This window comes from Cebus imitator, unplaced genomic scaffold, assembly GCF_001604975.1.
Source record: "Cebus imitator isolate Cc_AM_T3 unplaced genomic scaffold, Cebus_imitator-1.0 Scaffold32, whole genome shotgun sequence".
NCBI lineage: Eukaryota > Metazoa > Chordata > Mammalia > Primates > Cebidae > Cebus > Cebus imitator.
This window is the reverse complement of record NW_016107347.1, coordinates 5654382-5681395: the sequence shown is the minus strand read 5'-3', so window position 1 is coordinate 5681395 and position 27014 is coordinate 5654382. Positions and strand designations below refer to the sequence as shown.

The 27014-nt window shown below is 51.7% G+C and overlaps 1 protein-coding gene across 10 annotated transcripts in view; it reads right to left on the bottom strand.

The window, feature by feature from the left end:
• Positions 1-27014, bottom strand: part of SYT6 (synaptotagmin 6) — a 69589-nt gene that overhangs the window by 12716 nt on the left and 29859 nt on the right. For all 10 annotated transcript variants that reach the window (XR_005199377.1, XR_001823759.2, XR_001823760.2 and 7 more), the window contains exon 4: positions 1292-1412. Coding sequence is in view for 7 of the 10 variants with exons in the window: in XM_037737011.1 (XP_037592939.1) it covers positions 1292-1412 (121 nt within the window). In the remaining 3 variants the exon portion in view is untranslated. The remainder of the gene's footprint in view (positions 1-1291; positions 1413-27014) is intronic.

Here is a 27014-nt window from a genome sequence, read left to right as displayed (position 1 = left end):
CCTCATGCTGTGAATTCAACCATCTATTCATTCAGGGCCTATTTATTGAATGCTTACTGTGTTTTACCCACTATTCCTGATGCTTGCTTACATCAATGAACCAAGCAGACAGAAGTCTGTAATGAAAAGAGGACACTTGCATCTTCGGAATCAAGCCAAGGTTTAATACCAGGTTCCAAACCCAGGTCGAAAAGAGGGGCAATTGTGAGAGGGAGGTCGGAACTTAGCATGAAAAAAAATTCACACCCCAAACCCTCTGATTCAGAGCAGCTTTTGTGATGACCTCAGCGACTTCACCACCAGCTTTCTCTCCAGCACATCAATTTAATTACACCAGAGAAGAGAGTGTGGGGACTTAGGCAGCAAAATCCCATTTCCCACAGCAGTCTTCAGTGAATTTTCTTCCCTGTTATGCACTTATTTGGTATTAAAATAAAATCTACATTGGCTATATTTTAGGGGAGCTGACTTGCTGCTGCCTGAGCCTTTCCCAGGCTGGAAGAGGTCAGTTAATCTCTTCCCCATGTCGTGATGTGTGTGGGTAGCTCTGATGAACTCAGAGCTGCAACAAACAGGTTACTCTAGGATTTCCTGACCGTCTTGTCCTGAAACTTTCGTTTTCAAGGCCTGATACCTCCTCTTCGTCCAGCTGCACTAGGTTACATCTGAGCCAGGTGTTTGGCTGGGGCATCACCTCCGTCCAGCAACTGATTACACAGAAGACTCAGGCTACCCCTCTGCTATTTCCAAACTCAAATACCTTCTTTCACAACTTAGGGGTTTTCCAGCAAATAAGAAAAAATACAAAGCAAATATGAGGAAAAGTCTTTAATATATTCCCATCTAAGTTCAGAAGTACCTCCTGAGTGGTTTTACGTTGGAAAGCTGAATCACTGACAGCCTCTTGAGCAGAAGAACGGGGGGATCTAGGGAAACAAACGGAGCTTTTGTCTACACTTGTGATTCTGAGTGCAGCCCAGATCATCCTATGTGCCCATTCTTTGGGAGGTTTCACCCCATTTCACTCCTCAGAGCGTTGGCCGGGATGATCTTGATCTCTTGACCTCGTGATCCGCCCACCTCAGCCTCCCAAAGTGCTTTTCAGACTAGAAAACCAAAGCATTTACACAGCAAGGAAGTGGCAGAACTGGAGTTTGAATCCAGGCAGTTTGGGTCCAGAGCTGGTACTTCTATTCTAAGAATGCTGACAATTCTTTCCCCCTCTCCCCGAATACGCTTCCAAATCCTAATGTCTGGGCTGCTGGCAGCCCACTCAGGTTAAGAGAGGTACCTGAATAGCCTGTGATGTCCATCGCCTTGAGGTTCCGACACTTAATCACCGTGAGGGTGAGCCTGCCTGCTGTGGGCAGGTAGCAGAGGGAGAACATGATCTCTCCCAAGTCCACGCTTTCCTGCAAAGAAGCAGACAAGAAGGTAGATGAGGGCCCGCAGGCCATGGGCCTCATGTCCTGTGCAGCATCTGTTGAGGCTCTCTGGGGTCAGGAGGAGACTCTTGGAGACACAGTGCCGTGTCTCTAAGACTAAGGGACTGGGCGCCATGCTGTGAGTAACCAGCTGTAAAAGGCAATGAAAACAAGATTGCCTCTTCAGTACAATTTGCCCCTTCCAATATTCCCTCCCAGTGTCAACCACATTCTGACTCCGGTCCTTGCCGTTCTGCTTTGGCCTGACTTGCTCTCTGTGCACACCTTGGCTGCAGCCTCCAACCACCAGCCCCTTTACGGCCTCTTCCTGTTCTCCTCCAGCCTCCCCTTCTCAGTCACTGACCCCCTTGACTTCCCGCGCATCCAAGCGTGTGGTCATGCCAGCGTCCTGGACAAGATGCATGCCCTAGCCTTCAGGTGTCCCCTCTCCCAGCAGATCCGTGATTCTTTTCTGCTTCTGCCCCTCAGTGCAGTCATTCTTTGTCAATCACTGCCATCCAAAGAGACAAACACCTGCTATCCCATTTGATGGTAAGTGTTTGATACCAGGCCTCAGGTCCACTTTGTCTTTTCTTCTTAAATGTGGTCATCCTTTAAAAATAAACCCAGCACAGAGCACACGCTCTGCTGCCTCTCCCGCCCCCGGAATCATCATGGCCAGGGATTCCTGGGAGCTTCTGAGAGCAGAGAAAAACCTCAAAGACAGTAAGCACACCCATCTGTGGCATTAAATAGTGCCTTGCCAGGTTGCTTCCTCCATCTGATGAAGGAGGGCGCTGTCATGGAAGCCATCTCCTGCAGGTTTGAGGAGGGACTCCAAGATATGGAGATGTTTCCTCCCAGAATCAGGTTTGAGGTGGAGAAGGTCAGGGTTTAGGGTGATTTCAGATGAGGCCATCCACCCACCCATTCAGTAATTCAGTCTGCCAACAAATATTTATTGAGCACCTTCTATGTGCTAAGCGTTGATCTGAGTGCTTAGGCTATAGGAAGGAACAAAGCAGACAAAAATCCCTGTCTTCATGAAGCTTACATTTTAAAAAATAATTTCAACTTTTATTTTAGATTCAGATTCAGGGGGTGCATGTTCAGGCTTGTACATGGGAATATTGTGTGATGCTGAGGTTTGGGGTACAGATGATCCTACCACCCAGGTAGTGAGCATAGCACCCAACAGTTAGTTTTTCAAACCTACCCTCCTTCCTCCCTCCCTCTGTCCCTCCTGACCCTAGCTGTCCCTAGTGCCTACCGTTGCCATCTTTATGAGTGGAGCTTACATTTTATCAGGGCAAAGGACAAGAAAAGAGGTAAGTAAATAAGTTAGATAGTCAAAAGTATCAAGGAGGAAAAAAGGCAGAGAAGGGGAATATAAAATGACCAGCGGGAGAATTTTTGGCCAGAGAAGGGCTCCCTAAGCAGGTCATGACTTCCGGGAAAGAGAGGAGGCAAGGGTGACACCAGGGCTATTGTCCATTGTCCTTGCAAAGAGCCACCTGTCCTGGAGACTCCTAGAGCCCTCGTCTCCCCTAGAGAATAAGCCAAGGCCCCGCTCCCGGACCTCCAGAGCCTGCGCTCCCAACACTCTCCTCTAGGTGGCCTTGACACCCACCCCTTCCTAGCCCCAGATTCGTCTTTTGTCCATGCCCCTAAATAAAATCACCCCCAAATCAAATTCCAGTACAGCAGAAGGTGAATGCCCCCAGCTTTCCAGGAGGGGACTGGCTGGGGCCAGGGCTGGGCACGCTGTGGAGATGCCACCCCTCTGGCACACAGAACCCCGTGGCCTCCACAGAGCCCGCCGCCCCACCTCCCGGAAGAGCACTTCCAGCTGTGAGGCTCCCAGCAACTCTGCGAGGCAGGGCTTTCTGCACGCTCCCTCCGTTTCACAGACAAAGAACTTGCTCAGGTGTACAAGCCTTGCCAGCTGCTTAGACTCCTGACTCTTGGGGAGTGCTCCTTGCACTCCACTTTTGAGCAATGCCCCCCAGCTCACCTAGGAAGCAGCTCAAGGGACCCCTCACCCTTCTGCACCTTGGCTCACACTCCCTCCACTCGTTCATTTGTGTTTCCACTCATATTTAGAGTGCCTGCCCCAGGCACCACGCTTTGTGGAGAGAATACAGTCCCCACCCTCGGCATGCAGATGGTCTAGTGGGGCGGAATCAGTTAAAAGAAGGAAGGTGCTGGGGTCCCCGTTTCCCTTGGGCACATCTTCTGGCTCTCTAGGCCCCGAGTCAGGAGAGAGACGCACAGCAAGTGCCCTGTGCCCTGGCATTGATCCTGTGGCAGGGGGAGATCAGCGTCACATCTGGCTAAATATTCCATGTCTCACAGAGGCCCCGAGGTACAAAGAGAAGCCCCTTTATTTCCCTTAATAACTCTCCAAGCCCCAAGTTACTGAAGCCCTTTAGATTCAGTGAGCACTGTACTAGGAGCCAACCCATTGGACACGCACTGTGAGCCAGGCCGCTGCTAGGCACTTTGCTAGCTGACCTGGGTGAGTCTAACCTCAGCCCTATGAGGTAGGTGCTGTCTCTCATCATCCCTATTGCACACAGGAGAAAAATGAGTGTTTTGTGAAGTTAAATAACTGGCCCGAGGCTGTGCGACGGGTGAGTGGTTTGGTGCTGGATTCTCCTATATCAGTGCCACTGCTCCAACACCTTCAGCGGCTCCCCATGTTTGGCTTGTGTGATCAAGCCTCATCTTCTTAGCTTGCACTTGGGGCTTCAAGAACCTGCGCCCTGTCTAACCTCCTTACCTGCGGCTCTCTCCCTTGTCGATGCCAACCCTCTGCCCCACAAGGCTGGTACATCTTTGGTCCTTCCTTTTTGCCCTTCTCCTTTTGGCTTGGATACTCCGATACCTACATCATGCCCCCCACACCACACCCCTACCGGCCCTCGCCCTGGGTCCAGACCATAGTGAGCATCTCTCCCCCACACCCCTGCAGGGCTTACTGTCCCTGAACAGCTCACGGGAGCCACCAAGTCCCCTTTGCCCTGCAGCTGTGCCCCCAGCATCTAGTGACGAGAGCCCCTTTTAGGACAAGGTCCTTGCTTTGCACCTGCTTGTGCTTCAGCATGCCGGGGTCACAAGAGCAGGACACAAGACACGAGAGCAGCTATAAAATGCTCACAGAAAGGGGCGCTTACATTTTAGTAGAAGAACTCAGGAAGGAGTGGTTCTTCGCGCAGCGTTAGGATCAAGTTAGAGCCCTGGGAAGAACTCTGGAAGCTCCTGCGGCCCCTCTGAGAGGGAATGAGTGAACAAAGGGCCGCTGTCACCATTTCTCCACCATACCGTGTCCTACAGATGCAGAGTTGCCTTTGCTTTCACAGGCTGTCTCATCTGGGGGAGTCTGAGTGATTTGTTACAGACCTGGGAGGCTTGCCTGGGATATGAGGGGTCTCTCGGGGTAAACAGCATCACCCCAGGCTCTATGAAGTGCTCTCAAGGATGGCTCCCTCCAGGGGAGCAGTGACCTGCAGACCTCCCTGGATTTTGCAGGACTCCTGCCCTTTCTCATAGGACTGTGCCAGGTGGGGACATGCAGGTGCTGAGTCTGCAGTGTGGTATGGCCCCTGCACCAAAAGTGAACTGCGCTCTGCATCCATGGGCTCAGCCAGGTGAAAGGACTGGCCCAAGATCCCGCTGGGACCTGGAGGCAGAGAGGAAACCAGGGCCAGAAGTCCAAAGCCTGGCTCCGGGGGCTTCTGCGTGGGGTGGCTGCCCTCACGGTGCCTGGTGGCGAGTCAGCAGCTCTTGGCTCCCTGTTCCCCTGCAGAGGACTGGATTATTTAATAAGGGAAAATAGACAGGTTAGTTTTGAGTAAATAAGAGATGAGAGCTGAGCAAACAGAGTCAGCATCTCCTGCTAGTCACTCTCTCTCGCTGGAAAGCCAGGCCCCAGCTCAGCCCTCACCAGGTCCTCTCTCTGCACTACCTGCTCTCAAGAGGTTTCAGTTGGATCCCACATGGCTTACCAGCCTTTTATCCTCATTAGAGGTGTTTGAGACTTTGGACTTCAATAAAACCAGGGTTACCAGGGGCTTCAGAACAGCCAGCACATTATTGCTTTCATCTTCCCCTGCTGTCAGGAGAGTCTGCCTTAGGGCCCCCGACTGGTAATGAGCTCTCTGGTGCAGGAGAGGTCACTGCTGTCCAGAAAGCAGCAGAAGCCAGCGTCGCCCTCTAGACTCCTAGTCCAGGAGCTGAGAGGGTATGTCTGAGCCCTGAAAGTCTTGGCTAGTGCTTGCAGGAGGTGGACCTGCTGCCAGGGGAGGGGAAACCCGGATGTTGGCTTCTGGAGAAATCTGTCCTTTAGTGCAACTTGAGGTTCCTGCCCATAATAGTGGCATTCTCCTTGGCTGCAGTGCCCAGGGCATGGGCGTCTGGGCAGTAAGATTCTAAAGGGCCACCTATCCATTGCACAACACTGCACTCCCTACCTCCCCAGCGGCCCATCTGCAACAACTGATTAAAACTCTTCTCTCTCCTTGATACAGTCACATAGTCCTGGGCATAGGAAAAGAAATCCTATTTGTGGGCTGCCCACGGAAGAGCAGTGAACCATGAATCAAGAGACCTGGACTTTAGATCCTCTGCCCCCAGTTAGCTATGAGGCCTTGAACAGGTCATTTCCCATCTCTGGTCCTTGGGCTGTACAATGAAGGGGCTGTTCTAGATGAGGTGATGTATCCTCAATGTCCCTCCAGCCATGAGAACCCAAGATTCCAACCGGAAAAATCTACCAGCCATCGCCAACTGAGATGACCCAGGGATGCTTAGGCGGCCTCTATTGCTCACCTCAAGGAATCTAGCAATTTCATTCTGAAATCCAAATGCTCCCAATTCTTTAGCCCCACTGCCCCTCAAATGTTTTGTTCTCCAAGGCCAGCCATGCTTCCTCCCAAATAAGCAGTGAGTGGTGTCGGTGCCTCTGAGTCCGTCTTGGGAACGCAGGCAAAGCGAAGTAAGAACAATGTTCCCTATTTCTCACAGAATACTTTTAGTCTCTTAGTCCTTAAGTGGCTTGTCTGAATCTCTCATCATCAGCAGAGAAGCATCCGCTCCACTTTCGGGAAAGCCATAGGAGAACTCAAAAGATCTCAGAAGCACTGCGCAGAAGTGCTGCTAAGTTCCCTAGGGGTGGTGGGCGGGTTGGGGCACTGGAAGAGAGATGGGGTGGAAGCCAGCTGGACTCCAGGGGATAGAGAAACATTCACTGAGCAACCCCGCATTGCAGGCCTGAGGCTTAATATTAGGGGTACAGAGATGAGTCAGACGTGGAAGCCAGATACTTGGAGCGGAGCCAGCTCCATGATACCTTCCCCATAGCAACACGGGCTTTCCGTTCGTCACACACACTACAACTATAACTTTTATGTTGATTCGGGGATCACATGATGAATGTCTGTGTTTCTCACCAGATCGTATGCTCTTTGAAGGCACGAATGGGGTCTGGTTTTATTCATCCTTATACCTTTCATGTGTAGCCCAGTGCCTGACGTGTAGCAGGTGCTCAGCAAATACTGGCTAATGAACAAATGGTGGAGAACGTGGATTTGGGGTTGGGCAGATCCATCTTCCAGCTCTCAAGACTATGAAAGGTTAAATAAGCCGTAATGCTCTCTTAGGAGACATACTCTCTCTTAGGAGAAAGAGTAGTAATGGCTTGCTTAACCTTTCCCAGTCTTGGCTTCCCGACTTGTACAGTGGGATGAATATAGGACCCACCTCTTGGAGGTTGAATGAGGTAATTTATGCAAACTGCTTAGCACAGTGGCTGGCACAGGGTAGGTGCTTACTAAGTATTGGCTGCTATCACAATTATTGCTACTATTATAAAGAGCTCATGGTCTTGGAACAGGGGCAGGGAAGAGAAAAGCATATCAGTAAGTAGTACTGCTTGGTTTGATGGGGGCAATAACAGAGGTGTGGACAACATGTGAGCGAGCAGAGCAAGGAACAAGGAACTCAGCCCCAGATTTCAAGGTAGGCTTCCCAGAGAGGGTGATATTTGATAGGAGCTAGAAAGGTGAGTAAAAGTAGATTGCTGGCAGAAAAAAGCAAGCCAGGGCTTTTGCTTTTTTTCTATGGAGAGGGATCAACAGTGCCTACAGACATGGGAGGGGCAGGGAATGTCCAGGGGGCATGAGAGTTTCCCTGTGGCTAGAGAGCATGGTGATGACAGGGTGGAGAGCTCCCAGATGAGGCTAGAAACAAGGCCCCAGGCAAGCGCCAGCCTTGCCTGCCTGGTAGCCCATACTTGAAAGTTTGTCCTTGATTCAGCAGACGATGGGAAACGGACTCTACACCTGCCCTTCCTTCTCTACTTCCTACTCAGTCCACCGTGTCCCCTTCCAACCAGACACTCACACCAGAGACCGTTTCCACGCGTGTCATTCATTTGTCACACACCCACTAAATGTTGGAGGATCCGGAGAGATATTCTAGGGGAGGAAGATAAAAGCACACTCCGCAAGATGGTACCCAAGGGCAGCGAGCCAGCCAGGGACCTGGCCAAGGGCAGCGAGTGGGGCGTGGGGCCGCTAATTGGCCCTGAAAGATGGGGAGGAGCAGCCAAAAGTGGAAGGAGAATTCTCAACAGAGGGGCTAGCAAGGAGCGCTGGGGGTCTGGCTCGAGGAGGCAGATGGTGGCTGTGGTACCGAGGTGCGCAGAGAGTACCAGGGAGGTAAACGGAGGACTTGGAAGTGCTGGGGGATTTTGCTTCCTATGAAAAGCAGAGCCCTTGGAGGGCTCGCTGCAGTTTGAGACCTCAGCAGCTTGTAAAGAATGGGTGTCAGGGCAGGGCAAAAGTGAGTGTGAGCTCAGATGCCCCGCCCACCACTGCTACTCAGTTCCCGAGCTGCAGGGCTTTGCTCTGATTGTCCCCAAACTCTGAGGCCCTCTCTTCCCATCCCCCTGCACTACCTCAGCTCTGGGCTGCACCATCTCTGCCAGATCCTTGCCCACCCCCTCCAATCCATCCTTCTTGCTGTAACCAGGAGGTCGCTCTCCTGCTCGGAATTCTTCAGTGGCTTCCCATTTCACACTTGTTTTGTAGTTGGAAAGCCTCTTCTTCAGATGAAGTATCATCCAACAGCCCAATCATATACAGCAACCGAAAAGTGGCTCAGAAACAGGGCACCCAGCGCACCTTCAACCCCTCGTGCTATCTCCTTGGAACTTTCAGGAGCCAGCAAGAAAGTCACTAATCCAGACTCACATGGCATCCAGGCTTCTTCGCAGGGCAGCCCTCCCCTTTCTAGTCAGCCTCACCTCTCACAGTTCTGCCCCCGGTGCCCTACCTCCAGCCACAGTTACCATGACATTGAGTGTTTGCTGAGTGCCTCCTGCCCTAAGTGCTTCCGTGTACGATGCCATCCAATCTTAACCGGAGCCTTAAGAGACGGCTCTTATTATTATCCTCACTTTTCACCTGGGGACACCGAAGTATGGAGAGGTTACGCTGCTGGCCCAAGGACACACAGCCACTAAATGGGACAGCCGGGATGTGGACAGAAGCTCGAGGGCCCCCTCTTTCAGCCACCATACCGTCCTGCCTCTCGATGATTCGGCCCCCCAAACGCTCCAAGATCTTTCCCACCTTCATGCCTTCGTCTTGCTCTTTCTACTGCCTGAACTAACCTCTCCGTCCCTCTGACCCTGGACAACCCTTATCTTTCCAGGCCAGCTGTCCTGTCACCTCCTCTTGGGCCACCTCCTCTGACTCCCTTGGTCTGGCCTGGGGTTTTGCTCCCATTGCCCATGAGTGAGTGGTAAAGGCCAAGGGAGAAATCTTACAACTGCCCCAAGGCAAAGGCAGGACTTCCAAGACGAACCCTGAGGGATCAGGGGCTGCGGGAGGGTGGAGACTGACACTCTGCCCGCCCCGTGTCCCCATGGCTGGCTCAGTGTTTGCCTGGGAGAGAGGAGCTGTGGGAGTGGGCACTCCTTCCTGGGGTGCTGAGAGGGGGCCCCTGCTGTGAACACCGGCCTGGGTGACGTGAGTCGGTTCCCTGCTCCTCCTCAGGCCCGGGCTCTTACGGCTTCAGCAAGAATGCTGGGGGTGGAAGGGCGGGATGTGTCTGCTGTGTGCAGGGCTTCCTGCTGGGTGCTGGGGCAGGTTCTGCTTGTTCTGAGCTCCATGCTTCCTTTTACTCTCAAGTGCTTCTCTGCCCCACGGGCCTTGCAACATTATGAATAAATGATCAACCAGAATCGAGGCTCCTTAAATCAATTCAGTCTACTCCTGCTTCACCCTGCCGTGTGGACACAGAGCTAAGGACTGCCCCGTGCAGGAGAGGGCACCCCCAAGCCGGTGTGGAGCGGTGGTGCAGGGAGGATGTGGGTGAGATCCTTGAGGCTGGGTTTGTCCTAGGGACCCACTGAGACTAAAGCACATCAGCGGGAAGCAAATGTTTCTGCATCTGAGCATCTTCAGGGAAACAGATGGTCTTATTTAGGAAACTTTTTCTCAGCCTCTCCTTCATGAACCTGCCCTTGAAAAGAGGCTTAGTATTTCACATGCACCATTACTTTTGGGCAAATATCCATGAATCAGAATCACACTGGGAGGTGCAGATCTCTTCCTAAGGACATTTTAAAAGGTGGGTGGAGAAGAAGAGGGGCTATGAGGGGGTGGAAAGGAGCTGGAGGGGAGTGGAGTTTGGAGAAGTTTTAGAGACGGTGCGGCAATGCCTGGTCAAGCAGGAAGTCTGTGCCACGGGTGCTTGTGCATGAGAGGCCAGAGCCAGGACCTCACTTCACAGCTGGTCCTTCCACTGTCATCTTCATTAACCACAGGGGCGGTGTGGGGAGTAAATGGCACATTAATGAAGTTAATGAGGAGAATCCATCTGCATTTCTTGCCACAAGTTGTCCTGCCGCGCGGCTGTCAAACAGCTGTCTTTTCCCTGGGAAGAGGGCAGTCATCTCCGTGGTGAGGGATCTGCTCCCTGCCCCTCACAGGGCTATGGGGGCTGGGACTCTCAGCAGAAGGGAAGATACCTTGGTCCCCAGGAGTCTCTTGGGGCAGCTGAGGAATGTTTCTTGCAAGCAAGTGCCCTGAGAGGGGGGTGCCAAATAGGCAGGGCTTTGGTCTCAGCCAAAGGCACATGCCCGCACTGCATGACAGTGGCTTTAGCTTCACCATCTCTTTGGGGACAGTCACCCTGAAGATAGAGATCTTTCCCCACCTCCTGCTCCCCACACTCCAGAATCTCTGGCCCTTGTCATGGAAAGGTGCTCCCTGGAGTGGCTCTTTCCAACCTTTCACAGAGTTGACCGCCCTGGTCTTGAAAATTCCACTTCCTTCAGGTTCTGTCTCCTGTGCCAGCCTCTTCTCCCATCCCTGCCTGTAAACAGCGGAGTTCATGAAGGCTTTCCTCGCCTCGCTCAGCCACAATAGCCTCTCCACAGACATCTCTGCTAGACTCCAGACTCATCTATCTGATATGATATGGCCATGTGGCTGGAAATCTAAAACTTCAGAGGCTCAAAGTTGCCCTTTTCATCTTCCGTTTACATTCTCCAATTTTCCCCAACTTGTAAGTGGCCCTTCCATACACCCAGTTGCTCAAGCCAGAAATGAGACAACTTTGTGGGCATCTGTGGTCCTCTTTTGCATTTAGATCATCATCAGGCCCTGAGAATTCTATCTCCACATTCCACCTCAAGTCACCCACCTCTCTCCATCTCCAGTGCCACACGGAGGCCAAAGCCTGTCCCACTGCCCCCATACAGCTGCCTCCTCTCTGCCCTCCCTGCTTCCCTCACTCTCCTGCCCCATTCACCAAGCAGCAGCCAGAGTGCTCCTCCCCAGATGGAAAACAGACTGTATCACTCCTTGTTTAAAATCTCCAATGGCATCCCCTTGAACTAGAAATAAAAACAAAAGCACTTACCAAGATCTACAGGGCTCTCCACGAACGGGCTGATTCTTCAGCCTCTTCCAGCCAGGGCTTTCCTCACAGACTTCCTAAAATGCCCCAGGCTCTTCCTGCCTCGTGACTTTGTGCCTTCTCTCCCTCTGACTGCCCGTTCTTTCCCCAGCTCTTCACAGGGCAGACACCCACTCATCTCAGGCCACTTCCTCCAGCGCCTCCCTCTGCCACCAACTGTGTTCCCAAGGGACAGGGTCTGGGTCTGTTTTGCCAGGGCCAGGATGAGGGTGAGGCGAAGCAGGTGCCCAGGTACAAAAGTGAAGGAGGTACTCACTGTCAGGTTCATGCTTGTATCCAAGAGTGAGTGCCCCCTTCCATTCTGCCCCCTGGGCACTTCACTTGCCTCACCCTAACGTCAACCACCTATTTTACCCACCACTATATTCTCATTACTGAACACAGTGCCTGGTGTATAACAGATGCTGACAAATATTCGTTGAATTAATGAGCAACTCAGCTTTGTGGGAGCTCACCTGGTTAAGGTGGCAAAACGAATTGGTGACAAGAGGAGGCCCTTGCTGAACCTCAGCCTCTGCTCTCCCCAGGAGGGTCGCTGTGGTCGCTGAGATGGTTTCAGGCTGGAGCCTCATAGGTGTTCCTCAGTGGGTGGGCTGAATATTCCCTGCATTAGAAGGTTAGGAGGTGGGGACTTGATTCCTGCTCTGCACCCAAGATCTACTGAGTCATAGTCTCTGGAGGGGGTCCTGGATGTTTGCATTATTGACAGGCTTCCCAGGTGAGTCTCACATATCCTCAATTTGTGACATAAGGCAAGAGATTCTGAGGTTGTCCCAGGTCAGACCCTATTAGAATCTCTGTGACATGGAACAAGTCCTAATGCAACTGCAGTCATTAACCATCAGGGCTACCAAACAAAAGTGAAGACAGAAAAGGCCTCTTCACCTGTACTGGGCACAAACAAGGGTTCTGAAGGACTGAAGTCATGTGGGCTCCTGGACTGGTCCTGGCCCTCACTATTTCCCTTTGCCTTTTTCCTTTGCACCAAAAGGTACAATGCGTGGCTGTATTTTAGGAAGAAGCTGCCTCATCCAAATTTACAGGGTTTAAGAAAACTAGGTATTAACCAATGACAGTGTTTCAAAGATATCTGACACCATTCTATAAATATTCCTTATTGCAATAGGTCTCCAAGGATGGGTTTCTGACCAACACGTTCAGCATCACTTGGAACTTACCAGAAACTCAAATTATTGGGCTCTACCCTCAGGAGGCAGGGCCCAATCATCTGTGTTTAACAAGCCCGGGAACCTCTCAGGAACTGACAACCATTGCTTTTATCTGGGTGGAAGAACCAACTGAACACTCATTCTCTGGCCAGGATTTTGAAGTTTCTTCCACTTCTTTGAACCTAATTACTTTGGTGACCAAAGCCAAAATCAAGAGAGGAGGAGACTAACAATTATGGAGCACCTACTAGTTTGTAGGGACTATGTTGAGTTCTTAACACTTTTTTTTGTTTTTGAAACAGAGTCTGGCTCTGTTGCCCAGGCTGGAGTGCAATGGTGCAATCTCAGCTCACTGCAACCTTGACCTCCTGGTTCAAGCAATTCTCCTGCCTCAGCCTCCTGAGTAGCTGGGATTACAGGTATGCACCACCACACCCAGCTAATTTGTGTATTTTTTAGTAGAGACAGGGTTTCACTGTGTTGGCCAGGCTGGTCTCAAATTCCTGACCTCGTGATCTGCCTGCCTCGGCCTCCCAAAGTGCTGGGATTACAGGTGTGAGCCACCGTGCCCAGCCCTTAACACATATTAAATTCATTTTACCAACACTCTATGCCTGGGAGGAACTCATGATTATCTCCACATTGTACGGAAACTCATAGAGGTTAAGGAACTTGCCTAGGGTCTCATGTGCTAAGCTTGGCTTTGGACTCAAGTGCGTTGACCCTGAAGGCGTTGCTCTTGTCCTCCATCCCACCTCGCCTCCTCTTGGACTGTCTATGCTACACGCCACTCCACCCCACCTTCTGTCCCTGGTTATTGAAGCTTATGGGTGCCAAGGACTGTGTAGGTTTTGAAGGTGAAATTTCTTGATGTTCTGGAAGCAAGAAGCACAAGAGAGGTAGCTCCAAGACAGAATATTTGCCTCCCTTCTGCCTGCCTCTGCCTCCCCCTCTTGAAAGGAGACAAATGGATGGTGTTGCCCTGCATTACAGACTACGAGAGATCCATCCTGCTCACTTAAACCTGCTAGCGCAGCACCCTGGCCTCAGCCCGCCATTTCTCATGAAAGGCACCCGTTATGTCATTGTCTCACTAAGTGCCACACTGTTGCAGCAGATACTGCCTCAGAAGAAGGAGGGAGAGGAAGAACCCCTGGGCCAAAGCTCTTGCCCCCAATGCAGCAGCTCAGTGGAAGAACTCTGGGCCCTCTCTGCACAGATCTTTGTGCCTGAGGTCTCTGGGGAGCAGCCCAGAGGACTGGGAGGAGTAAACCCATATGTGAAGAAGTTTTGAGCTAGTGAAGCGTTTCTCCTGTCTCCTGTAAAGTTGTAGATAACATTCCTCACTTTTATTTCCTTGCTTCCCCAGGTCTTAAGGATGGGTGAGGTCTGTGGTCCCTACAGGCTTCTTGGGAGAGTTGAAGGTGTCAGATCTCAAAATTCGTTCCCTTGGTGAGGGATATTCAAGGATCAGAGCAAAGCGACTCCAATCACGCGTCACTAGGAAGCAAGAGGCCCGAAGTGATCTGCCAACTTATCCAGTCCCAGCTTCCCAGCAAGACCACATTAAACTTAACAATCAATGCCTCTTTTCCAGTGTTCCCCCCGCTGGAGCTCAGGAAGCCCTCCCAGATGGCCGACCCAGCGCCTGGGCATCTACGCCTTCCCTCATAGCTCCTACCTACTATTACATCATAATTTAGAGGCTATGTCTTCTAAGACTGTGTCAGTTTTGACTCTACCTTCTCTTCACCAAAACCAAGAACCTTCCCTTGGCCTCATAAATGTGTATGGGCATTTTGGCGGCCTTCATCTAGACCCACAACTAATGACCAACGAAGAACTTCTGACCCATGATTCTAGAAGGGAAGAACCATGAGTCTGCTATAGGAGTTTTGGTACCAACATCTCCACTTCAAGGGGTAATGCGCGGAGTTGGGCACAGAGCCTGGGGTTCAAATCCCTTTCCTGCTGCTTTCCAGTGGTGTGACTATAAAACTCCCTGAAGGTCTCTGTCCCTCTCTGATGATGGACAGTATTGTCATGCTTGGTGGCTACTTGCAGGCCAGGTGCCTTCCGTCCCTGATTAGAGGCATATGAGGAAACCACGGGGAGGGCATGGCCAGCTGCTAGTAGGAAAACCAGGATGTGCACGTAGCAAGCACATGATCTGTTTGTAAGCCTCTCATTCTCCCGCCACATGGGGCAGGTGGTGGCACTGAGCCCACTGGGTGTGCTGTCCCATCTGCCTGCCTGGTGGGCTGAGGGGCCAGGTGTGCTCCATGGATGTCTAGGTTAGCAAGAGTTGGAGGAAGAGGCAGCTACCTTGGAGTTGTTTTGGATAGAGGGTGGGAATGAGGGATCTTCCAGCCCGGATTCCAGAGGCCCCAGCTCCTGCCTGCAGGGCCCCAGAGAAGCTGAGCTGATTTGGTAGCTAACTCTTTCTTCCCTCCCAGCCCTGGGCTTCCCTACCCAGCAGCACCTTCAATCAGTAGGATTGGGGAGGGCATCCTGTGTCTTCTCAGCCTCCAGGCTCCAGTTCAGATGTTCCCAGTAAGAGAATTTAAGGGAAAAATTAAGCTGGCTCCCAGAGGCCTGGGTTCAAATCCTGGTTCTGCTGCGAATCGGTAGAATGATATGGGGCAGGTCGCTGTGCCTCCCTGAGCTGCGTATCCTCAGCTGTAAAATGAGAGGGTTGTACCAGATGACCTCGCCTCCTCGTTAGTAAAATGGGGTGAACCATGAAGCCAAATGAGTGTGCACTGAAGACACCTCGCATGGATCTAGTGCAGAGCAAACTCCAGATATTTTCAGGTCCCTTCCTGCTCCACCCTGCTGCGGAGCTGCCTCTGGCCACCGGTGGGTTGGCTTCAGCCACCTCCAAACTGCATCCTGACGATGCCTCACTGGAAGGAGAAGCAAGTGGTGTAGGAGAGGAGGACAGGGAGGAGAGCGCATGGGGCCAGGATCTCAGAGATCCCCGAGGAGGTACAGAGCCCTTTGATGGGAAGTTGCTCTAAAGCAGGCCCCAGGCCTCCCTTCCCCCTGCTCGCCCGGGAGCACAATGGTGAAGCGCCAAATTAGCTCCATTATTGTAACTCCTCCAAAAATTACATGCCGCATGTTCTGCCAGAGCTGCCTAATGTCTCCCATTGGTAAGCAGGTGACACTAATAGTTATTTCATCTATTGCAGGCACCAAGTACAGAGGGGCAGACACACAGTGAGGCTCAGGCTGGGAGGAGGGAGGCCCAGGGAGAAGCCGAGGCCCCCCTCCTCCAGGGGGGCACCTGAGTGCCATAGCCAAAGTTTGCAGATCCCCCTTTCCCTGCTTAGAGAAACTGTCTGTACACACTGTATGAACCTGGAGACGTCTCTGCTCAGGAATGGTGCTGCCTGCCATCCAGGGGAGGCCACAGCCCGCAGGCCATGCCACGCCCACCAGTGGGGTGCCCCTGGGGCTCCTGCTGCTGCTGCAGAGCGGCCTACTGCTCCCCACTGTCCCCGCCACTCGGGTTCCTTCTCTAGGTCCATGCCCAGCTTTCTCTGGCTTCCCACACAGCAGCCGGTGTTTCCTCTCTCACCTCTTCCATCTTCTCCCATCCCCATCTGCCTCTCCTCTTATACCAGACAGAGCCATCTCCTGGGGGTGTCAGCTGAGGCAACTCTTCCTGAAGGGGGCAGGGTCCCAAGCGGGAGTGGAAATAGCCCATTCCCAGGCATACCCAGGCCCCTTCCTGCCAGGCCCAGCAGCGGGAAATCACAGATTCCTGGACCTGGGGTGGCTTCTGTGTCTCTGTGATCTCTGCCCCCGGCATGCACCATAGTTCTGCAGAGCATCCAGCAACTCCGTCCCAGCCCAGTCCTTCCTAGAGACAAAGGTGGGAACCAGGTCGGCCTGACACCTCTCTTTAAGGAATTCCCCACCAAGGCCCTTCTGCAGTGAGTAGTTGAAGCATAAAGACCTCTCTGGTGATCAGTGTGAGAGCTCCCGGGTCCCCAGAGATTACAAAGGCCTCTTTTCATTTCACAGATCAGAAAACAGAGGCTTGGAGGGGCTGTGTGTCCCTGATGATTCTACATGGAGTTTTCCAGCTCCTAGACTAAGCTGAAATCCCTTTCTCTTACTTTCCAATTCCATCCCACAAATATAAATCGAGTACCTACTGGATGCAAGGCCAGGTTCAGGGCTCCAGGGGACATGGAAATTCCCGAATTCCAGGAACTGCCTACCTGTAACACTGGATGACGACAAGGAAGAAGGTTAAGGATTCTACACATGGCTGGAATTCAATGAGCGCTTGCTGTGTGCCGACGGGCACTTGGCTGAGATTTGTGTGGATTCTCTTCTTTCAGCCTCACAATAACCTTATGGAAGAGGGATTATTTTTACCCATGTTTTACAGATGGGAAAACAAGCATGGGGATGTTACGTTAAAGAGTGGGGAGGTAGGGCTTGAACTTAGGCAGCCAGACCCCAGGGCCTACCTCGACCACCGTGCCAAGCCAGCTTGGTTTTCTGAAAGGCTGAGAATCATTCGCCCTGTCCTTCTGGAGCTCTGACTGAGTAGGATGTGACGGGGCTTTACACATTCTCTCAGTAACTTGTTTTTTAAAATGTCTTTTAAAGATTCTCATGTATTTGTTACAAGAAATTAATGAGTGAGGTTTTATAATGACCCGCACTTTGCAGTTGAAGAAATGGAGGCATGGAGGTGTTCAGGAGGTCTCAGAATCCAAAGACCCCGCTCTGAACTGCCCCCGTGATGGTGCTCCCTACGTGATGCCCTCGGTAGAAAATTCTCTCCTGTCCCAGACCCAGGAATAGCTTTGTGTTTCCTAAGCCTCTGGTTCGTCTTTACTTAACAGACACTGGATTCTGTGACTACCTTTCCCTTTCGGTGTTATTTGCCAGAATGCTTCAAGTCAATCACGTGGCCTGCCTCCGGGCCGGTTTGGACAGCAGGGTGTACACATTGTGTAGGGAACTTTCTGGACTCCAGAATTTTACATTCTTTCTCTTACTCTTTTGCTACTCTTTAATGACGTTTTAAACCTATTTTTGATCTTGTCATGTCTTATGAGCTAGCTAAATATTTTCTGGAGCAACACAAAGTGACAAGCAAAATAAGTAAATGTTTTTATTACTTGCTGTGCATCCTCAGATAATTCACTTAGTCTCTCTTAATTTTCTCTTTCTACAGAATTAGGATAATTCCTCTTACCTGCTGAGGATTAAATGAGACAATGTATGCAAAAAGGCCCTGTAAATTTCATAGTGTTATATAAAGGCAAGGTGGCTTGTTACCAATATCGTTGATCTTAGTAACAAGATGGAGTCCCTGCCCCCGGGGCACCTGCACTCAGAGATTGGTAAGGAGGGCATGGCTGGCTAGGACCCACCCCTACGTCACTGGGAAGACATCCAGGGTTGTGTGGCCTGAAGGAGCTGCTGATGCTGCCCTGGCTGGGGAACAGAGCTGCATGAGACCTCATGCTGCCCGTGCCTAGAGGCAGGGCCTTAGTTGAAGCTGTCCCTGCCGCCCTGCCCACTGGGCAGCTAACTGGTCAAAGACAGACAGGTGATGTCTCTGTAGCCACCAATCCCCCCAGGGGAAGGTTGGCCATATCTGTGAGGTTGTAGAACTCTCCAGAGAGTCTTCTAGGATGTCAACCTCATCATCGGAGAAGGCCATGGCCCCTCCTACTCCTAACATCTCAGAGAGCTCAGGGACTTGCTGATACAAGATGGGCAGTGGCCTTGGTCTTCGGTGAGAAGGCTGGGCTGACCTGTCCTCACTGTCCCTCCTCGGAGCTTTGACCCTGCCCACCTCACACTCTGCTCCCTCCTGTTCTCCACTCCACATCTTCCCTTCTTTCCAGCATTCCTCCGAAATTCCTTAATCTCGGACATTTCCAGGCCCAACCCAGTCAGTGCATCAACCTCCCAGTCTTCAGCGCAGTCCTCAACCGTCACTGCATTCACATCGTTTTCTAAGCAACAGGAGGACTCTGGCTAAGCGAAATGCAAGTTGCAATATTCTTGGGAGAATGGGCTTACGGTGAAATGTATTTTTTGTGGTTTTCTGTATCTTCCAAAATATCTAAAACAAGAATGTAATACTTTGCCTTGAGGCAAAGAAGGGTAAAATATATTAGTTATACAGCATTTAAAGAAAATAACCTGAGTTTTGGTTCTCTGTTCTATCATTTTAAAACTGAGTGACTTCAGGGGATTTCCTCAGTTTTCCCCATCTGTAAAATGGAAATACTGATCTCTTCCTGTATTGAGGCTAAATGAGATCATGTCCTTGGAAATTTATTTATAAACACATTAGTTATTATTGTTGATAGATTCAAGAGCAGTGAACCACAGCAAGAACCTAGGAAGGCCTTTGTCTCATTGAAATTGTATTGCACCCTAGTCACAGCCCTGTGACAGAGATCATTGTCCACATTTGGCTAACGAGGAAAGAGAGGGGTGAAGAGGTTCGATTGAGGCCACACAGCAGAGGCCAGCTTCAAGCCCCAGCCTCCGGACTCCAACTCTTGCTGACCTGCAGGCTCTCGGGGCCTGGCACCAAGTCAGCCCTTGGATCCATGTCCCTTGCAGAGTCTCACGGATCCCGACTGAGAGCCCAGAGCTGACTGCGGGGCCTTGAAGGCGATACGCCTTCATCAGGGCCTCAGCTTCCCCGTGAGTGGAATGAAGAGAATCTTTATCCTCCTTTCTCAACACGTGAGACACACAAGCTGACATGGAAGCAGTTTGGGTAATATTATAATCACCCTTATGAGTATTCATAACCCACATCATCTTCAGGCTGCGAGGTCTCCTAGAGATTCTTTTCCAGAGTTTCTTTGGGGAACTGAAAAATATCCCTCTCTTGGGGACTGGGGTCCTCTGGCGGGAGGAGGTATGACAGTCCATCAAACAAGATGGAACAGGAATGAGCCCCTTGCTGCTTCCCTGGCGTAGGATGGGCACAGTGTGTGTATCTGTGTGTGTGTGTGTGTGTGCACGCATGTGTATGTATCTGTGTGTGTGTGTGTATCCGTGTGTGTGTGTGTGTATCCGTGTGTGTATGTATCTGTGTGTGTGTATCCGTGTGTGTGTGTGTGTATCCGTGTGTATGTATCTGTGTGTGTGTATCCGTGTGTGTGTGTGCATATGTATGTATCTCTGTGTATGTGTGTGTATCCGTGTGTGTGTATCCGTGTGTGTGTGCGCGTGTGTATGTATCTGCATGTGTGTGTATCTGTGTGTGTGTATCCGTGAGTGTGTGCGCGTGTGTATGTATCTGCGTGTGTGTGTATCTGTGTGTGTGCATGTGTGTGTATCTGTGTGTGTGTGTATCCGTGTGTGTGTGTGCGCACGTGCGTGTACATGAACATATGCACACACGCACAGGGCTGCCAGACTCAGGATGGGCGGCGGCGGGTTCTGCTGAGATTCTCCTTTCCTATCTCTTGCAGGAGGCAGAGAGGAGCACAGCCAGAGTTTCTGTGGTAAAAATTCTCCAAATAGGGCTGGGGGAATACTTTCCTCAAGGAACACCCACTCCCTAAAAAGAGCTGGGTGGCTGCCTGGACTTGGATAGGACTCACCAAAAATGCCCTGTCAGCAGGAGTTGGCATTACAAAGGCCTTCACTGCCAGCCTTTCCCCCGGCTCCCTTTTCTCCCCAAATCTACCAAAAAGACCTTAGCAGCACTAAGAAAGGTTGGTTCTCATAATTTCCCCTTTCTCATAAAAGTCACCTGGACCCCTAATTCCCCACTTTCAAAATGCCTGTTGGAGCCTGCCTGTCCTGGATTCCTGACAGCGTTAGAACCCTGACTCACACGTCCCCTTCTCCAGGGCCCGTGAGGCAGTCTGAGCCTGGCTGTTCCCAGCGCCCTCCTTCCTGCCTTTTCGCTTCCAGCTGACTTTCAGCTAGTTCTTCTGATGTATTGATCCCAGGAGGGGCTGGGCAGGGCTCCCAGCAGTGTCGCTCTCACAGGGCCCTGTAGGGGTGACTCAGCTGGAGATGGCTCTGACAATGTGAGGGAGGCGTCTTCAAGCAGGTGCCTCAAGTCACAAAGCCAGCCCTGTCCCCAACTTCTCAAGAAGGGAAGTGTTTATCATATTGTCATGACACACCACCAGAGCTGGTTTGCTCTCTCTGGAAGTTGGGCTGTTCCTAGCACATGGTCCAATGTGTCACTAGAGATGTGAGTCAACCAAGGGTTCGAGGAGGGACAGACTCACCCTGGGAAAGAGCCCCAGGCCAGTGGTGTGCCCATGCGTGCATGCAGGGGTGGCACAAGAGGCTGCCCTCCCCCCTCTCCTCCTATGGAGCTGTGACCTCTTTTATTCCAACAAGGTGCGAATCCTTTTGGGAGAAGCAGAGAGGAGCTCTGGAGAAGGTGACAGGCGGCAGCGTGGCTGAAGTGGCCCGTCTCCCCCCGACGCTCCCCTTCCTTCTTCTTGGGTTTTCTTTCTGGTTCTAGGTGCTCCGTCATACTCTGTCCCTGCATTCTCTTTAAAGCTCTAACCCAAGTGTAGACCCAAACCCTGCTCCTGTTCCCATCCCATCCCTGAAAGAGCCCAGCAATGTAAAAAACAACTTCTTCAAACACTAAGAGTGAACAAAAGGAAATGACCACAGACAAAGCAAACCACACGACCTCAGGGTCTCCAGCCCCAGATGGCCAGGACACTTGCGCGGGCGCCTCCCCGGGTTCTTCCCTGGCAGCTCGCTGCCTGTCCCTGTGGAGGGGCGTCTCTCTTGTATGGACATGTATCTCTAACACTCTGTCTCTTTTCTGGCTGAGACCCCATCCAATTCTTCCACTTGGCTGGGACCTCCTTCTCAGGCGCCATTTTGGACGGAAGGACTGGTTCATTCTCAGACTTGCAGAACTGGGAGGGCTGAGATGAGAGGCTTCGCCCTTCCCATCTCAGGTGGCAGCTCCACCCAAGCCCTAAGGAGGGGCCTGTCTCCGAATATACAGGAAATGGCTCTGCAAGCCCCATGGAAATGCCAGGGCCATAGCAATTCTCAGGAAACAGAGAAAGCAAATGCCATTTGAAACCATAAAAGCCTTCTGTGGAGGGTGGGGCCTGGTCAAGGCAATGTAACAATCTTAGGGTTCCCACTGCTCCTGGAAATGATGGCCGGTTGTTCAATTAAAAACCTTTTTGGGTTTTAAATGTGAAAAGATGGGGCTGGAACTGAGCTGCAGCTGGGGCAGGGGCTGGAGAGAAGTCAGGCCATTTAAAGAGAGACGTGTGGTTGTTTGGATTTGAGGCCTGGAACTTGGAGAGAAGGAAAAGGGAAGACAATAGAATGATGGGGGTGGTGGGGAGCTGGGGGCAGGTGCCCACCAGCAGTCTGCTGTAGCCCTGGGCGGTGGGAGGGTACACACTCACTTGGTGTCACAGCTGACCTGCAGTTAAGTGCTGCTCTTCACTTCGTGTTGCTTGGGATGTGAAGCTGAGCCCTTGTTCTGGGACTGGGTCGATGAAGGAAGAGCTGTCAGAGGCCACGAGGAGGACGACATTTCGGCAGAGGCAGAACATTGGTGCCAAAACGGACTATGGTCATGTATGCTCTTCCCACCCCAGGAAGAGGAAGGACGCACGGAGAGAGCCCTTGTGAGCCAGTTCCTGAGAGGCAGCAATGGGGGAGGGCTCAGAGCACATGTCGCAGGCTGGCCCAAGTGGACTCCTGCCGCTCACTGGCCTGGTGACCTCGAGCAAGTTGCCCGAGCTGCTTCATCTGGAGACTGGGGATAGCACCAGCAACTACCCTGCAAGGCAGGGGTGAGGAGTGAATACACTACGGTACTTACAGCCTGGCACACAGGAGGCTCAGCGGCTCTGGCAGACACCCTGCTTACCCTGCAGCTGGAGTTTTGCGCATACATTGTCATCTGAGGCTTGTTTTCTCACCCCTTCCTGATCTGAGCTCCACTCCCTCCCACCCCAAGCACATCAGACACAGGTTTTGTGAAGAAAATATAAAATAGCTCCTAGGAAAACTCAACCCCTAGTCAAGGATGTTGGTGAACTCTAAACTGTGGGATATCCAGACAGTCAGCAGGATGGGACTCTAAAATGACAGTCTTTCGAAGCTATCATGGGTGCTTCTCAGGCCATGAAGACGGAGGGCAGTGCCAGCCTGTGCTGGCCAGACGTGGGTGAACGTCTTGCTGTGGTTCATCCTGTCCCATGCGTTGTCTCTCTAATTCTCTCACCCCAAGGCCAAGTGGACTCCATGGAAAGCTCTCTATCCAGATTTCAGTGCAGCCCTGGAGAGGCCCTCAAGGTCTCAGGGACTTCGTCCAGAAAGGAAGATATTAAATATTCATGGAGAATGAGTAGGTGTCAATTCAGACATAGAGGCAAATGTGGCTACAGTGGATGGCTGATGAGGATGAATGAGGGCCAGATGGGCTCAGGGTTGGCAGGGGCGTGGGGGCTGCAGGGAGGGGGAGGACGGCTGCCTTGGAGACCACATTTTTCTGTATTGTTTCTGTCACTATAGCACCATAAAAATATGCTAGCAACTGGACAAGGCTGACCTATACTCTACAGCTCACCTTGTCTCCTTTCTCCTCCAAGATAGAAATATTTATGTACCACGGGGAGATTTTGGGTGGGGGTTAACTGGCTCAGGGTCAAAACATTTTGATAAACAGCCTCTCTTTCTTCCTTGGTTTCCTGCTGATGTTGCTTGTCGGTCTGGCTATTTCCAGTCTTAGATCTTCCTTGCATGGAAAAGACACACTTTTGGGAGAGGGGAGGGGGTCTTTGCTCTGTGCCCTTTGACATGTCATGCCTTTAACTCCAAATCCTCTCTTTCACCTACAGGATAGAGAGGCTCACAGGCACAGGATGAAGCCAGTGAGTGGGCAGGGGTCTGGGAAGGAAAGAGTGAAAACAAGGCAAGAAAATTTGCCATAAAAACCCAGAGACTAGGAAGGCAGTAGGAAGAGCATAGGCCAGGCCTCATGAGACCTGGTTTGGAGTGGAGATTTGCATTGACTCACAACCACCCCGAGCAAGGTATGAGACTTCTCTGGTCTGAAATTGCTCATCTATGGCAGGAGGAGGTTGAGCCAGGTCATCTCTGAGGCTCTTTCCAGCTCTGACCATCCCCAAATCCATGAAAATATGGAGTCATAACACTGTGGTCCGCAGGAAAATGCGAAGCCCCTCAGGGACTGCTCCAATTCTCCCGAGTCGGTTGCTATTCTGGTCACAGTTACACCCCATGGCTCTGGCCTCTCTGAATTGCTGCTGATCTCAGAAACTGCATTCCCTTCCTCCTGGATGAATCCTGGAGTTCGAAAGTCCGTGACAGTGCCCAGAGGGGGTGTTTGGCTGTTGCTTTCCTTGTGACCAAATATCTCTCTCCAGGAGAAAATGTCACCGTGTGTTATTGGGCGATGGAAGCACCAAGCAAGTGCATTTGCTGTGGGAGCAAGGAGGGGGAAGACGGGGAGTGCATCTGTGCTGGAGAAATCGCGTCTTGTTGATGCATGAGCCCACTGCCTAATGATTTCCCATTCATCCTCTTGTAAGGGAAAGATTAGATATTTATTCCATCGAGAGGCACAGCATACTAATGAGGGGCACACTGGGCCGGGGGCAGGGTCCGCTTGCCCACCAGCTCTGTGCTGAAGCAGGCTGCGAACAGAGGGAGGGAATGGGGCTTCGGTCTGGTTGCCAGTGGGAGCTGAGCCCTGCAGGAAGCTGGCCTGAGTGGGCAGTGGGCCTGTCTGGAGATAGGGAACTCATCGAGAGGGAAAGTGGAACTGTCTCCACCACCTGGGCCTCTGGCAGCTTTGTACGGTCATTTCTTCTGAAGCGGCACAGGAGGACCTATTGTGAAAGGCTAAGTTTAGAAACATCTTAAGTAAGAATACCCAAGGCCGGCAGAGCTGAGCAGCTCTGCCTACTGCAGGTCAGAGCCCTGTCTGGACCGATTAGCTTTGTTTTCCAGAATCACATGGGAAACCTTTAGCCCACTGGAGCCAAGAACAGCTACTGGTCCTAATTTTGGCTCAAGTGAAAGTGTGTGGAAGGGTGGGTGCACATCCAGCACCTCTGAAGCAGGAATAGCTTGTGGACTTGGAGTTCTCCCCTGTGGTGGAGGGGCCTGCTGCTGCTCAGCTGCAGGAGTGTGTGGCCTGACTCCTGGATTGGCCTCGGGGACCCTAGTGAAGGCTGCCCGTGGGCTGGAGTGTGGAACCTACGCCTCTCCTCTTTTCTTTCTGGTAGATTTTCCGCAATCCTTCTCTAGAGGAGGCTTGGTCCCTTGGGCAGTCCCAGAAAAGTCAAGGCCCTGTTTGCTTTAGAACCTGGGGCTGGACACAGTGAGGCACATTCTCAGGATCTGAGCTTTGAGCATGGAGGGACCCCTCCCTGCACCCTCCAACCCCCAATTTCCTCCTAGTCACTATAGGACACGAGGTCCGAGGTTAAGGCCGCTGTTACTATTCTGGAGCAGAAAAAGCTGCTCCTGGCTTGATGTTCCCATCTGACCAAGAAATCCTTCCAGGGAGGCAACCAGGCTCTTCACTTCCTCCTTCTTTGGTGAGAGGTACAGAGCAGAGGTCCCACCCATCTGTCCTCTGCACTGGCAAGGTTGGCAGGAATAAACTGTGGGGAGGATGCACTGGACATTTCCAGCCATTGGCCCAAGGGAGGGGGTGTCAGAATAACAAGGATGATGAGACCAGCCCAAGGGAGCATGGGGGCAAATGAACATGCAGCAAAGACAACCAAGGAGCTGCACAGCTCCTGCTGAGCAGCAAACACACAAGGGAGCCTTGGAGCCCTACTGGGGACCCAGTGGCTTCTGACTTAGGTGGGTGGGGGGTCAGGCAGCTGGAAGGGCCACTGCTGGGCTCACTTGGATTGCTCAAAGAGGGGCGCAGGGCTGGCCATCTTCCTGCATTATTCAGAGTGCTTCAGCCGCAGGGCTCAGCCTGGGGAGCAGTCTTCATGGGTTTGGGCAGGCCTCCCAGGCCCCCAGGCTCAGGCATACCTTAAGACCTACTGGGGCTTCAATGTGGCCCTGATTTGCCCTGCTGCCCTCTTTCAGAGTACTCTCCCTCTCTTCTTCCATTCTGGCTTGGTCCTGCATGCAGGAGTTCAGACATTCGGGAACGTAAGGCAGAATTCTAGGGGTACTGAGCCTTTCTGCACATTTCTGATGCAAGGGGTGGTCTTGGCCTGCGTTGTTGTGTGTTGCTGTCAGCCAGGGTTGCTCACTCTACCTCTCTGTCCCAGCCCCAGTTTTTCCCTAAGCTATGGCCCACATATGGAACTAGACTGTTGGCACACTGCCAAACCAACCTTCCTAGACCTTTTTAAACCCATTACAAGAGGTGCACCCTCCAGAAAATTTCCCTGGAATAACACCACCCGTGTCCCAGTTCCACTTCCCCACTCAGGCTCTACCAAAGTGGCTGATGATAAGCTCCCTGATGCTGAACAAAATGGCCAGTTCTCAATCCGCATCTTACTTGATTGGTCACAGCACCCAATACAGCTGAGCCTTACCCCGTCCTTCCGGAAACACTTCCTTTGTTTCCTGAGACACCGCACGCTCCTGGCTTTCCTTCTTTTCCCCTGCTGCTAGTGTCCTTTGCTGATTTTTCTTCATAGCCCCATATAAATTGTGAGAGTACCTCATGGTAAGTCCTGTTCCTTGCCTCTTTTCCAGCTAAACTTATTCCACTGGAATCTCAGTCTCGTGGCTCTTGACACCATTTATATGCTGACATCTCCTAAATCTGTTTCTTTAGCCAAGGCCTCACTCCTGCACTCTAGACCTCATATCCAGCTTCCTACGCAGCATCACCACTTGGATGGCCAAAAGATATCTCAAATGCGACATGTCCAAATCTGAGCTCCTGATCTTCCTACCCAAATGGGTTCTTCGTCCAAGATTTCCCAAATCAGCATCCTGAGTTGCTCAGACTGAAAATCTTGATTATTCTTTTTCTCTACACCTTAGACCCTCCACCCAATCTGTCATCAAGTACTGCTGGCTGTACTTTCAAAATAATTCAGAGACTAGCCACCTCTTACATATCTACCGCCATCCTCGTTCAAGCTATGTCATCTCTTTTTTAGGACAATCGCCTCCCCACTGACGTCCCTGCCTTTGCTCTGACTGTACAGTAGTCTATCCCAGCCCGTCAGCTACAGCAATCCTTTCAAACATTTGGCTGCGGAATCACGTTAACCTTTCCTGCCTCTTACGTCTCCAACTTCACCGTTCACTCTTTCCCCTCCCCAGCCCCATTTCTGCTTCTGCAACATTGGTCCTCTTGCTGTTCTTTGTTTTTCTCTTTTTTCTTTTTTCCTCTTTCTCTCTCTTTCTTTCTGCCTCCCTCCCTTTCTTTCTTTCCTTTCTCTCTTTCTTTTCTTTT